At 46.3% G+C, this 14,804-nt stretch overlaps 1 protein-coding gene across 4 annotated transcripts in view; it reads left to right on the top strand.

Moving 5' to 3' along the window:
• Positions 1 to 14,804, top strand: part of LOC129868522 (THO complex subunit 2-like) — a 79,815-nt gene that overhangs the window by 46,971 nt on the left and 18,040 nt on the right. For all 4 annotated transcript variants that reach the window (XM_055942588.1, XM_055942587.1, XM_055942586.1 and 1 more), the window contains exons 18-28: positions 12 to 92; positions 427 to 523; positions 1,155 to 1,272; positions 1,411 to 1,590; positions 2,064 to 2,228; positions 2,818 to 3,093; positions 4,982 to 5,123; positions 5,677 to 5,834; positions 5,972 to 6,100; positions 6,509 to 6,640; positions 12,456 to 12,640. In XM_055942588.1, coding sequence (XP_055798563.1) covers positions 12 to 92; positions 427 to 523; positions 1,155 to 1,272; positions 1,411 to 1,590; positions 2,064 to 2,228; positions 2,818 to 3,093; positions 4,982 to 5,123; positions 5,677 to 5,834; positions 5,972 to 6,100; positions 6,509 to 6,640; positions 12,456 to 12,640 — 1,663 coding nt within the window. The remainder of the gene's footprint in view (positions 1 to 11; positions 93 to 426; positions 524 to 1,154; positions 1,273 to 1,410; positions 1,591 to 2,063; positions 2,229 to 2,817; positions 3,094 to 4,981; positions 5,124 to 5,676; positions 5,835 to 5,971; positions 6,101 to 6,508; positions 6,641 to 12,455; positions 12,641 to 14,804) is intronic.

Below are 14,804 nucleotides of genomic sequence, written 5' to 3'. Positions count from 1 at the left end.
ATTGACAATAGATTGCATTATTGAAGCGCTGGCCAATCCAGAGAAAGAGAAGATGAAACATGACGACACTACGATATCCTCCTGGCTTCAGAGTGAGTTCGCTACTACAGCAATGTGGGGGGTTATTTGACTTGGGTTGTGTTCAGGACAAAATATTTAGAAATGGTGTGAAAAAGGGAGGTACCACCTGAACTTGTCCAATAAGAACACAGATTTTCGTTTTACGGTACAAAATGTTTTACTACAGTGTGCCCTACCGAATATGACCCTGATGTCACAAATCAGCTTTATTGTCAAAGGGGCATTAGGGTGTGCTTTTGTTCCATGTAGGTCCATCCCAGTACAACTCTAGTTGACTGTGTTTATGCAACATATGTCTCCTTGCTAACTAATGGACTGCTGACCTTTCTCCTGTCTCCTATCCAGGCCTGGCTAGTCTGTGTGGAGCGGTTTTCAGGAAATACCCAATCGAGTTGGCCGGCCTCCTCCAGTATGTGACCAATACGCTGAAAGCAGGGAAGAGGTAAGAATAACTCCTCATCAGGCAGACAGCCACCTCATTGGCTTGCTGGCTCTGATGTGATTCATAGTGATGGAGTTTGTTGTTCGTAGTCAGTCAACTGGTTCCCCTCCGTCTCTGTTTGGCTAGACTCTGGGCTGAGAGAGAGGGGCCTTGGCCATTGTTGTGCCTCCCTGCAGGGCCCTGGCCTGCTGAGTAATGTGGTGTTGATGAGGAGGCTGCTGACTGTGTGGGTGTTTGGGCACCCATAGAGGAAGGAGGAGGGGAGGGTAATTATCACAGCCCTGGTCTCCCTGTAATGGCTGGAGTCAGCAGGTAGTGAATCACACTGGGCTCCATGGCAACTTTCTCTTGTTTCCTCCCTCCCTCTCCCATCAGTTCAGATCAGTCCTTCTCCAGGGCCAGGAATGCAGGGGAAGTAAATAGAGGTGGCACTCTGCCATAGTGCCCATGAAACAGCATGGAACAGAATGAATTATGTAGATTTGCTGGAATCTACTATTATTAGTGTGCTGTCCTTAGCTACTCCTACGATTATTTTCGCCCAACACGTGTTTATTTTTGTGTATGTGCACATATTATTTGTTTGTACGCATTCACAAATATACTTCTGTTGTGTTTTCCCCCACTGCAGTTTTGACCTGCTGATTCTAAAAGAGGTGGTGCAGAAGATGGCCGGCATCGAGATCACGGATGAGATGACATCAGAGCAGATGGAGGCTATGACTGGAGGGGAGCAGCTCAAAGCTGAGGTACTGGGCCATCTTTAGTCTGACTTAAACGTTGAAACTATACACCATGACCAGCTCAAAGCTGAGGCACATTATATTAGTTGGCTATTGCTAAGCATGACTTAAAAAAGTTCAATTCTATTTTCTTTATGTCCCCAGGGTGGTTACTTTGGTCAGATCCGTAACACTAAGAAGTCGTCCCAGCGTCTAAAGGATGCCCTGTTGGACCATGAGCTGGCTCTGCCCCTCTGTCTCCTCATGGCCCAGCAACGCAATGGGGTGGTCTTTCTAGAGGGGGGCGAGAAACACCTCAAACTGGTGGGAAAGCTCTACGACCAGGTATGAACTCATAACCCGCAGAGGGTAACTTCAAGTCTTGTCCATAAGCTACATCAGGGGAATGGAGTTCTCCTTTTTCCTCATTACTACATTTCTTAAACATTACACAGCTGACAATTTATGTTTAGTTTAATTCCCCCAAGTTGCCTGGAAGCTGTGAGCTTTCCTCGTCGATAATCTCACAAAATTGCCTCTGTGTGCCGTATTGGGCCACATTGATGGATGGTTTTAATGACCCAGGTTGTGTCCTTAAACAAATAAGGAACTGTGGGATTAATAACACACGTACATGGCTGTGTAATAAGGGAGAATGAACTTTCTGGGATGTGTCAAAAATAGAACCTTATTTCCTATACAGAGCACTACTTTCAACCAGAGGCCATGCAGGCCCTTGTCAAAAGTAGTGCACTAAAGAAGGATTAGGGTGCCATTCTGGACACACTCTGACTCCCCGCCATGTCCCCTGGCTACAGTGTCACGACACCCTGGTCCAGTTTGGTGGCTTCCTGGCCTCCAACCTGAGTACTGAGGACTACATCAAGCGTGTTCCCTCCATTGACATCCTGTGTAACCAGTTCCACACCCCCCACGACGCTGCCTTCTTCCTCTCACGCCCCATGTATGGACATCAGATCCTGGTGAGTAGTCTCCTTCCCTCTGGTAGTTCAACTTTAGCTTGTACAGTATGACCAATGGATACATCCACAGTGAGTATATGTATCCAGGACACTACAAATAAATTCAATACAAACTCATACGACTGCAACCTTGAATTGATGTGCACTGTAATGCTTTGAGAACACTGGCCACGTAGTGTCCTGGAAGAAGAAGGGTTTAGTTCCAGAGAGCGACAGCCACCCTCCTCTCATGTGCTGTGTAACCTGATTTACTGTCCCCCTGGCCGGGCGTGAAACATGCTGAGTTCCCCCTCTGCTGTCGTCACACGACATGGTCACGCCATCTGAACAATCACATCTGACACACATTCCTCATGAGGAGACCGACTCAGTCAGGTTTTGTGTCTGGGAACAGATCAGACCCACTGTCCTGCTGGGAGTCATGTATAATGCAGAACCACAGATCAGGCTGATCCAGGCTGCTGCTCCCACAGCCAGGGAGAATCCGACTGTGTAATCTCCTATACTGAAACATACTGTATATCAATCCGTTTGTGAATCTTACTATGTAAAGGAGACCGTAACTGAGTGTCCCCTCCTCTCTCCCCAGTCTAAGTATGATGAGCTGAAGAAAGCTGAGAAGGGCAACCGGCAGCAGCAGAAGGTCCATAAGTACGTGGCTGCGTGCGAGCTGGTGATGTCGCCGGTGCATGAGGCTGTGGTGTCCCTGCACCCGCCCCGCGTCTGGGACGACCTTCGACCCCAGTTCTACGCCACCTTCTGGTCGCTGACCATGTACGACCTGGCCGTGCCACACAACGCCTACGACCGCGAGGTGAAGAAGCTCCAGGTCCAGGTCAAGGCCATCGAGGAGAACCCTGATGTGGTGAGTCACATCATCAGGGGTGTGTTCATTTAGAGCACACAATGGACAACAGTTGAAAAGGTTTTGCTACGGAAAATGTAAATGAGCATTTCTTATTTAACCATGTTGTGGACAAGTCCAAGTAGTCCCTCCCTGTTTCAGTCCGTTTTCTTCTGTTTGGTGCCTAATGAACAGGACCCCAGGCATCTATCAGACCCCTTGGTGACAATACTGCAGCACACAGAGAATTTTCTCATCTTCCAGTTAATCTCTCCCTCATCAATAGCTCATTAAATGCCCTCCAAACACAGTCACACAGTTCATTGTGGTGGAATTGCAATGGTCTCCAATTATCACTTGACTTGGAGAGTTATGGTAATTGCACTGTAATTGTATTGTGCTTCAGCTCCAAGTTGTTATTAGTGTTCTCTCTGTGTATGTGTTCACCCCATCCAAGCAGCAGCTTGTCTGTCTTGTGTCTGCTGTGTGTCTGCAGCCCATGAACACACACTAACCAGTCTGTCTGTCTGCTGTCTGTCTGCAGCCCATGAACACACACTAACCAGTCTGGTGTCTGCTGTGTGTTTGCAGCCCATGAACACACACTAACCTGTCTGTCTGCTGTCTGTCTGCAGCCCATGAACACACACTAACCAGTCTGGTGTCTGCTGTGTGTCTGCAGCCCATGAACACACACTAACCAGCCTGTCTGCCTGGTGTCTGCAGCCCATGAACACACACTAACCAGCCTGTCTGTCTGGTGTCTGCAGCCCATGAACACACACTAACCAGTCTGTCTGTCTGCTGTCTGTCTGCAGCCCATGAACACACACTAACCAGTCTGGTGTCTGCTGTGTGTCTGCAGCCCATGAACACACACTAACCAGCCTGTCTGTCTGGTGTCTGCAGCCCATGAACACACACTAACCAGCCTGTCTGTCTGGTGTCTGCAGCCCATGAACACACACTAACCAGCCTATCTGTCTGGTGTCTGCTGTGTGTCTGCAGCCCATGAACACACACTAACCAGCCTGTCTGCCTGGTGTCTGCAGCCCATGAACACACACTAACCAGCCTGTCTGTCTGGTGTCTGCAGCCCATGAACACACACTAACCAGTCTGTCTGTCTGCTGTCTGTCTGCAGCCCATGAACACACACTAACCAGTCTGGTGTCTGCTGTGTGTCTGCAGCCCATGAACACACACTAACCAGCCTGTCTGTCTGGTGTCTGCAGCCCATGAACACACACTAACCAGCCTATCTGTCTGGTGTCTGCTGTGTGTCTGCAGCCCATGAACACACACTAACCAGCCTGTCTGCCTGGTGTCTGCAGCCCATGAACACACACTAACCAGCCTGTCTGTCTGGTGTCTGCAGCCCATGAACACACACTAACCAGTCTGTCTGTCTGCTGTCTGTCTGCAGCCCATGAACACACACTAACCAGTCTGGTGTCTGCTGTGTGTCTGCAGCCCATGAACACACACTAACCAGCCTATCTGTCTGGTGTCTGCTGTGTGTCTGCAGCCCATGAACACACACTAACCAGCCTGTCTGCCTGGTGTCTGCAGCCCATGAACACACACTAACCAGCCTGTCTGTCTGGTGTCTGCAGCCCATGAACACACACTAACCAGTCTGTCTGTCTGCTGTCTGTCTGCAGCCCATGAACACACACTAACCAGTCTGGTGTCTGCTGTGTGTCTGCAGCCCATGAACACACACTAACCAGCCTGTCTGCCTGGTGTCTGCAGCCCATGAACACACACTAACCAGCCTGTCTGTCTGGTGTCTGCAGCCCATGAACACACACTAACCAGCCTGTCTGTCTGGTGTCTGCTGTGTGTCCGCAGCCCATGAACACACACTAACCAGCCTGTCTGTCTGGTGTCTGCTGTGTGTCCGCAGCCCATGAACAAGAAGAAGAAGGAGAAGGAGCGCTGCACGGCCCTACAGGAGAAGCTGCAGGAGGAGGAGAAGAAACAGCTGGAGCACGTCCAGAGGGTCCTGCACCGCCTCAAACTGGAGAAGGACAACTGGCTCCTCGCCAGTAAGATTCTCTCTCTCTCACACAAGTGCACACTGCTTACTGCCCCTCACAGCACTCATCCCAGAAGACCCTCCCTCACCCAGCCTCCTCTTCCCATTTAGAGCAGGCTCTGTTGTTGGGACAGTAACACCACAGAACTGATAAGCCCCCTCAGCTCCCAGGAGGCGCCTCAAAACCAGCCTCATCTTGTTTGTTTTAGCCCAGTTAACAAGCATGACCATGACCGAAGTAATTACATTAATATGGAGGAGTTTGATGTAATGGTGTCATAGTCCGTTTTGGTGGATGTGGGTTATTGGCAGCTGTCAAATCTCCCATTTCATTAACAAACACGTCTGTCATATTTAACGATATATTTGTACAGCTAACCCAAGCTAATGACATTTTAAAGGAGTTTGTGTTTGAGCCTTCTCAAATCTTGTTTGAAGAATTAGTGACTCACAAGATGAGTCATGGGAGTTAGTTGACTGCAATTCTAATTCACTGTTCTTCTCCCATCCTCCTTTTTATAAATAATTTTCCTCTCCCTCCCTTTCTTTTCTCCCTCGTTCAGAATCCACCAAGAATGAGACCATCACTAAGTTCCTACAGCTGTGTCTGTTCCCTCGCTGTATCTTCTCTGCCATCGACGCTGTGTACTGCGCTCGCTTTGTGGAGCTGGTGCACCAGCAGAAGGCTCCCAACTTCTGCACCCTGCTCTGCTATGACCGGGTGAGACATCTCTGTCCCCTTTCTGCCTCTTTGCCCTCTACTGTCTCTGGTTGTCACATGTTATTATACCATGGGATTTTCAGCACTTCATTACCCTGTCCTGACCTCCTAACTGTGTTGCGTGGTCTTCTCTGCAGGTGTTCTCTGACATCATCTACACGGTGGCCAGCTGCACAGAGAACGAGTCACGGCGCTATGGACGTTTCCTGTGCTGCATGCTGGAGACTGTGACCCGCTGGCACAGCGACCGTGCTGTCTACGAGAAGGTACCCACTACTCACCTCTCTCTCTCACACACACTCTCTCTCTCACACACTCTCTCTCTCACACACTACATCTTCTCAGATCTCAAGTGCATAGGGTATCGGCCTCCTAGGGGATAGGAGTTGATTTGAGGCTGGGCAACATTATCTACTGATATTACTAACATTCACACAAGTGTGGAAACTGTGCAATGCAAATGTAATCATTGTTAACACTTCATCTTGTCTGTGTGTTGTCCCCTCTTCATCTTGTCTGTGTGTTGTCCCCTCTTCATCTTGTCTGTGTGTTGTCCCCTCTTCATCTTGTCTGTGTGTTGTCCCCTCTTCATCTTGTCTGTGTGTTGTCCCCTCTTCATCTTGTCTGTGTGTTGTCCCCTCTTCATCTTGTCTGTGTGTTGTCCCCTCTTCAAGGAGTGTGGTAACTACCCAGGCTTCCTGACCATCTTCAGAGCCACAGGCTTCGACGGAGGGAACAAAGCCGACCAGCTGGACTATGAGAACTTCAGACACGTGGTGCACAAATGGCACTACAAGCTGACTAAAGTGAGTTCCTCCTTTTGTTTCAAAGCCTTCTGAAGAAGTCAATCTGGTCTATTTGTCTTATTAACTGCTATTCATTTAGCAACACGCATGCCCCTCCAACCTAAGGAGCTGTCTTTCAGCCATCTATTTACTGTGTGTGATGGATGCAAAATCCACTTGTCACAAATCTTGCCGGATTGATTGCTTTCATTTTACTCCTACTACTCTTTCATACTCTTGTTTGTGCCTGTCGTTTTTTCCCGTTAAGGTTACGACTGCCAAAATGTTTGTATTGACCTGTCAAACGCATGCCGGTAATGGCTGAAATGGCCTCAATGGATTGCGTTGTCTTTCTGTAACATCTATAAGAATGCTGAAGCTTTGTCTGGGATTTAACGCATCGTGTTGACAATTGCATCACAAGAAAGATCACTTTATTTTGATGGCTGTTTATTTATTGTGGAATTGAAAAAAGTACTAATTTAATACAGTTGACATGTTTACAAGTTAGATGCGCAGAAATGAAAGCAACTTTGAATATGAACACTTGGATTATAGGGATATTATCAAGGGAAAGGGGGATACCTAGTCAGTTGTACAACGGAATGCATTTAACCGAAATGTGTCTCACACATTTAACCCAACCCCTCTGAATCAGAGCAGTGCAGGGGACAGCCTCAATCGACGTCCACATCCTCGGCACCCGGGGAGCAGTTGTTGTTGGAGGTTAACTGCCTTGCTCAAGGGCAGAACACCAGATATTTCTACCTTGCCGGCAAGGGGGACCTTTCAGTTACTGGCCCAATGCTCTTAACCGCTAGGCTACCTACCACCCTAGGCTACCTTATGTCTGATCTCACAATGTAAAGTATGCATAGATGGGTGTAATCTAGAGCCAAGCCTGTTGATTTTTAATCTGAGGGTACCCTGCTATTGAAACACTTGTGTTATGCAACAGAAGGTGACGACAACAACAGTAGTGCTGATGCGGTGACTGTATTACTGCAACACTGGCAGTCACGAGTCATGACTGCAGTCAAATTCCCTGTGACCATTGGTCAAGGTAATCCCAATCCAAAACTGTGCAAATGAATGGCCCTGATGAGTAGCCTAACAAACTTGCTAATGGCCTGGTACTCAGCACTCTATTGTCCCTTTAATCACTCTCTAAACACTTCATGATTGAATTTGGGAGGCATAAGGCGATGCCGTACGGAGCTCGATTTGTACTCTGCAAGCCTCCGGAGGCTCCACAATTGCATCAAACCCTACGTACGGAGCCTCCGGTTTGGATTCCCGGAGCAAGCATAAATTGGCTTTTAGACACGGGAGGCTTGAGCAGGCTCGGCGGGAGAGACCGTAACCGCTTATCTCGCACTAAACTAACTTCTTGTTAGTTATTTATCATCCCATCCGATTACATAGTACCTGTCTTTTATTTTTACCTTTATCTTTTTTTTCACCTTTATTTAACCAGGTAGGCTAGTTGAGAACAAGTTCTCATTTACAACTGCGACCTGGCCAAGATAAAGCAAAGCAGTTCGACACATACAACATACAACCACACAGAGTTACACATGGAATAAACAAACATACAGTCAATAATAAAGTAGGAAAAAGTCTATATACAATGTGAGCAAATGAGGTAGGATAAGGGAGGTAAGGCAATAAATAGGCCATGGTGGCGAAGTAATTACAATATAGCAATTAAACACTGGAATGGTAGATGTGCAGAACATGAATGTGCAAGTAGAGATACTGGGGTGCAAAGGAGCAAGATAAATAAATAAATACTGTATGGGGATGAGGTAGTTGGATGGGCGATTTACAGATGGGCTATGTACAGGTGCAGTGATCTGTGAGCTGCTCTGACATCTGGTGCTTTAAGCTAGTGAGTCTCCAGCTTCAGTGATTTTTGCAATTCGTTCCAGTCATTGGCAGCAGAGAACTGGAAGGAAAGGTGTCCAAAGGAAGATTTGGCTTTGGGGGTGACCAGTGAGATATACCTGCTGGAGCGTGTGCTACGGGTGGATGCTGCTATGGTGACCAGTGAGCTGAGATAAGGCGGGGCTTTACCTAGCGTAGACTTGTAGATGACCTGGAGCCGGTGGGTTTGGCGACGAGTATGAAGCGAGGGTCAGCCAACGAGAGTGTACAGGGCGCAGTGGCGGGTAGTATATGGGGCTTTGGTGACAAAACGGATGGCACTGTGATAGACTGCATCCAATTTGTTGAGTAGAGTGTTGGAGGCTGTTTTATAAATGACATCGCCAAAGTCGAGGATCGGTAGGATGGTCAGTTTTACGAGGGTAAGTGAAGGATGCTTTGTTGCGAAATAGGAAGCCGATTCTAGATTTAATTTTGGATTGGAGATGCTTAATGTGAGTCTGGAAGGAGAGTTTACAGTCTAACCAGACACCTAGGTATTTGTAGTTGTCCACATATTCTAAGTCAGAACCGTCCAGAGTAGTGATGCTGGATGGGCAGGCAGGTGCGGGCAGCGATCAGTTGAAGAGCATGCATTTAGTTTTACTTGCATTTAAGAGCAGTTGGAGGCCACAGAAGGAGAGTTGTATGGCATTGAAGCTCGTCTGGAGGTGAGGTAACACAGTGTCCAAACAAGGGCCAGAGGTATACCGAATGGTGTCATCTGCGTAGAGGTAGATCAGAGAATCACCAGCAGCAAGAACAACATCATTGATGTATACAGAGAAGAGAGTCGGCCCGAGAATTGAACCCTGTGACACCTCCATAGAGACTGCCAGAGGTCCGGACAACTGGCCCTCCGATTTGACACACTGAACTCTTTCAGAGAAGTAGTTGGTGAACCAGTCGAGGCAATCCTTTGAGAAACTTAAGGCTGTTGAGTCTGCTGATAAGAATGTGGGGATTGACAGAGTCGAAAGCCTTGGCCAGGTCGATGAATACGGCTGCACAGTAATGTCTCTTATCGATGGCGGTTATGATATCGTCTTGACTGTATCAAACCCGAGAGAAGCTAGCTAATTGAGGCTAGCCATCCCGTTACTGTGCTTCTCACCGTCGTACAGTGAGTCTCCACACAGATTGTAGTGTAAATAGCAGCCTACCTGTTGGCTTTTGGTTGTTGTAGCTTTTCTTTCTCATTTCACTTTTTAATTCTGTCTTCCATTGATTCGATACCCCGTAACTTTCTTGCTATACAAGCAGCAATGCAGTTGTCTCTCTCTCCACTGGAAGGATCAGAGTGCATCCCTTTTTTTGCAACTTTTTCCAAATCATTGTTATAAAGTTGCATCATGCAGCCCTTATGTTTTCATTTCTAAGACATTCCCAGGTTTATAGGCCTATCACAACTAAATAAATAATATGTTTTATTGTGATGGCTATATTAAATGGATTTATTCCACTTTTTAAAATGTAGATGCTCCATGGGGCCGACAGGTAGCCTAGTGGTTGAAGCGGTGGACTAGGCAGGTAGCGTAGTGGTTTGAGCGTTGGACTAGGCAGGTAGCCTAGTGCTTGGAGCGGTGGACTAGGCAGGTAGCCTAGTGCTTGGAGCGGTGGACTAGGCAGGTAGCCTAGTGGTTTGAGCTTTGGACTAGGCAGGTAGCCTAGTGGTTGGAGCGTTGGACTAGGCAGGTAGCCTAGTGGTTGGAGCGTTGGACTAGGCAGGTAGCCTAGTGGTTGGAGCGTTGGACTAGGCAGGTAGCCTAGTGGTTTGAGCGTTGGACTAGGCAGGTAGCCTAGTGGTTAGAGCGTTGGACTAGGCAGGTAGCCTAGTGCTTGGAGCGGTGGACTAGGCAGGTAGCCTAGTGCTTGGAGCGGTGGACTAGGCAGGTAGCCTAGTGGTTTGAGCTTTGGACTAGGCAGGTAGCCTAGTGGTTGGAGCGTTGGACTAGGCAGGTAGCCTAGTGGTTGGAGCGTTGGACTAGGCAGGTAGCCTAGTGGTTTGAGCGTTGGACTAGGCAGGTAGCCTAGTGGTTTGAGCGTTGGACTAGGCAGGTAGCCTAGTGGTTTGAGCGTTGGACTAGGCAGGTAGCCTAGTGGTTAGAGCGTTGGACTAGGCAGGTAGCCTAGTGCTTGGAGCGTTGGACTAGGCAGGTAGCCTAGTGGTTTGAGCGTTGGACTAGGCGGGTAGCCTAGTGGTTTGAGCGTTGGACTAGGCGGGTAGCCTAGTGGTTTGAGCGTTGGACTAGGCGGGTAGCCTAGTGGTTAGAGCGTTGGACTAGGCGGGTAGCCTAGTGGTTGGAGCGTTGGACTAGGCGGGTAGCCTAGTGGTTGGAGCGTTGGACTAGGCGGGTAGCCTAGTGGTTTGAGCGTTGGACTAGGCAGGTAGCCTAGTAGTTGGAGCGTTGGACTAGGCGGGTAGCCTAGTGGTTTGAGCGTTGGACTAGGCGGGTAGCCTAGTGGTTTGAGCGTTGGACTAGGCGGGTAGCCTAGTGGTTTGAGCGTTGGACTAGGCAGGTAGCCTAGTGGTTAGAGCGTTGGACTAGGCAGGTAGCCTAGTGGTTTGAGCGTTGGACTAGGCAGGTAGCCTAGTGGTTTGAGCGTTGGACTAGGCAGGTAGCCTAGTGGTTTGAGCGTTAGACTAGGCAGGTAGCCTAGTGCTTTGAGCGTTAGACTAGGCAGGTAGCCTAGTGCTTTGAGCGTTGGACTAGGCAGGTAGCCTAGTGGTTGGAGCGTTAGACTAGGCAAGTAGCCTAGTGGTTAGAGCGTTGGACTAGGCAGGTAGCCTAGTGGTTAGAGCGTTGGACTAGGCAGGTAGCCTAGTGGTTAGAGCGTTGGACTAGGCAGGTAGCCTAGTGGTTAGAGCGTTGGACTAGGCAGGTAGCCTAGTGGTTTGAGCGTTGGACTAGGCAGGTAGCCTAGTGCTTTGAGCGTTGGACTGGGCAGGTAGCCTAGTGGTTGGAGCGTTGGACCATTAACTGAAAGGTTGCAAGATCGAATCTCCGAGCTGACAAGGTTAAAATCTGTCGTTCTAGGCCGTCATTGTAAATAAGAATTTGTTCTTAACTGACTTGCCTAGTTAAATAAAGGTTAAAAAATAAATGCCTATTTATTTTTAAAGGTGGGCCAAACATGTTTGTTAATTAACGGTAAATTACCGTGAGACTGGTAACAATTTGCATGACAATTATCGTATGACAATTTCTTGACTACCACATCCCAGTAATTACTGTAATAACAGTCATTAATGGGTCAGTCTAGACGCCGCAGGTGAGTGCAGGTAGGCCTAGATGGAGCACGTTTGTTGGTCGTTGCTCCCTATTCCACCCCTTTATGTTAATGTTTCATATATGTAAATACACCCGGTGTATTTATGAAAATGAGGCACATATAATTGTCTTTATTTTTACACAAATTATATCATTTTAATCGTGATACTATTAAAAAATGTATATATGAGTGCATTCTAAGAAAACTAAGGTGAAATTTGACAATAAATAGAATACCATGAATTCCCACCAAACTCCAATCATTATTTGTCCGTGTCAGTACAATGTCTTATGTGCTATAATTTTGTCAATATCTGATGGATTTTAAACATTCTAAAAGTTTGCAGTCTCATCATCCATTGTCAAACTGTTGCATTTATTATAATTGTTTTTTAAACCTTTTAACAATTTTGATGACTGTTGCTAATTAATTTACTACCATTGTTCAGAATGTAATACTTTAATTGAAAAATAAACGTAACAAACGATGCTAGGAGGAAATTGTACCCGCTCTGAGTGAGAAGCTCCTGAAACATGAAGACTCCTGTCTCCTCTGTATGTACAGTATAATCAGAGGTCAGTGGAATATGTGGATGCAGCAGTAACAATATACCCCTCGCTCCCTCTGTGTCCTCCAGGCATCAGTCCACTGCTTGGAGACGGGGGAGTACACCCACATCCGGAACATCCTCATCGTGCTGACCAAGATCCTGCCTTGTTACCCCAAAGTGCTGAACCTGGGCCAGGCGCTGGAGTGCCGCGTCCACAAGATCTGTCTGGAGGAGAAGGAGAAGAGGCCAGACCTCTATGCGTTGGCTATGGGGTAACACAGAGTCCACCAGCCATGTTGTTTCCAGTGCAGCACAGTCAGACAGTTCACTAGCATTGTGGGGTTTTAGTTTATTGTGGGGTGCAAATGGCAAGTGTTTTGCTGTTAGGTTTGTCAGTTTGTTGTGTAGCTAGTACCCACAAAGGGTGGTGATAAATAGAGGTGTGTACTTTTAACTACAGGGATATAGATGACGTGGTATTGGATGAATTATTGTTAGGGAAGGTTTAGTTGCACTTTTATCCAGATGTTATTTACAATGGGAAGTACTTGTTGTGGATTATCTAAACAGAGTTTTGAGATCAGATATTTGATCTAGGTACTTTGTCTTGAGGTCAGTAGTAGAGGATGAGGCTTAACCTGTCTAGGATCAGCGTGGCGCTAGCGGCACACCCCCCCCCCCCCCACTGAAAAACCAGTGCCGCGAAATTCAAAAAAAAAATTTTTTTTTAATATTTAGCTTTCACACATTAAAGTCCAATACAGCTAATGAAAGACACAGATCTTGTGAATCCAGTCAACATTTCCGATTTTTAAAATGTTTTACAGGGAAGACACAATATGTAAAGATGTACATCTATTACCTAAAAACACATTAGCATAATCCACCATCTTTTATTTGTCCACCAACACCAGTAGCCATCACCAATTCGGCTAAACTAAGATATTTATAGCCCCTAACCAACAAAAAAACTCATTAGATGACAGTCTGATAACATATTTATGGTATGGGATAGGTTTTGTTAGAAAAAAGTGCATATTTCAGGTAGATGGCATAGTTTACAATTGCACCCACCATCACAAATGGACTAGAATAATTACAATGAGCAACGTGTGTACCTAACTACTAATCATCAAACATTTCGTAAAAATACACAGCATACACGAATCGAAAGACACAGATCCTGTGAATACAGACAATATTTCAGATTTTCTAAGTGTCTTACAGCGAAAACACAATAAATCGTTATATTAGCTTAGCACATAGCAATTAGCAGCCCAGCATTGATTCTAGCCAAAGTGAGCGATAAAAGTCAACATCGCCAAAAGATATTAATTTTTTCACTAACCTTCTCAGAATTCTTCCGATGACACTCCTGTAACATCACATTACAACATGCATATACAGTTTGATCGAAAATGTTTATATTTAGCCACCAAAATCATGGTTAGACAATGTGAAATGTAGCTCAGCTGGTCAGAAAATGTCCTTGCGCCACTTAGACAGTGATCTACTCTTATACATAAATACTCATAAACGTGACTAAAAAATATAGGGTGGACAGGGATTGATAGACAATTTAATTCTTAATACAATTGCGTTATTACATTTTTTAATTTATCCTTACTTTTCAATACAGTTTGCGCCAAGCGACGCTACGTCAAAAAACATGGCGTCCTAAGCCACTAAAATGTTTCGACAGAAACACGATTTATCATAATAAAAATGTCCTACCTTGAGCTGTTCTTCCATCAGTATCTTGGGCAAAGGATCCTTTCTTGGGAGAAATCGTCTTTTGGTGGAAAGCTGTCCTCTTGCCATGTGGAAATGTCAACTGCGTTCGGGATGAACTGAAAAGCGTGCCCAACTTTTCACATCGTTGCAAAAATAAATGTCCCAAAATCGCACTAAACGGATATAAATTGCTATAAAACGCTTTAAATTAACTACCTTATGATGTTTTTAACTCCTATAACGAGTGAAAAGATGATGGGAGAAATATAACAGGCTAAACTAACGCTTGGAACAGGTGCGCGCCGGTGTCCTCTAGGCTCATGACGCAGCTCCCAAAGAATGACTAGCTTCAGGGTTTTTTCATTTGTAGGGCCTGTGAACGCGCAATCGACCCCGTTGGAATCGTCATCACGTAAAGGCATCCAGGGGAAGACGTAAGAAGTGTCCGTATAGTCATAGCAACGACAGTGCCCTTTTAAATGACTTCAGAAGAGTGGCCAACATTTCTCAAATCTGACTCCATGTCAGGGAAATTGCTGTAGAATGGGCTCTGTTCCACTTAGAGACAAAATTTCAACTCCTATAGAAACTATAGACTGTTTTCTATCCAATAATAATAATAATATGCATATTGTACGATCAAGGATTTTGTGGGAAGCCGTTTAAAAAATTAGCCAAATTAGCATAAATAGTCTAAACAGC

Source organism: Salvelinus fontinalis, chromosome 13 (genome assembly GCF_029448725.1).
Source record: "Salvelinus fontinalis isolate EN_2023a chromosome 13, ASM2944872v1, whole genome shotgun sequence".
Classification (NCBI taxonomy): Eukaryota; Metazoa; Chordata; class Actinopteri; order Salmoniformes; family Salmonidae; genus Salvelinus; species Salvelinus fontinalis.
Note: the sequence above shows the minus strand (reverse complement) of the source record. Positions and strands in the feature narration are given on the sequence as shown.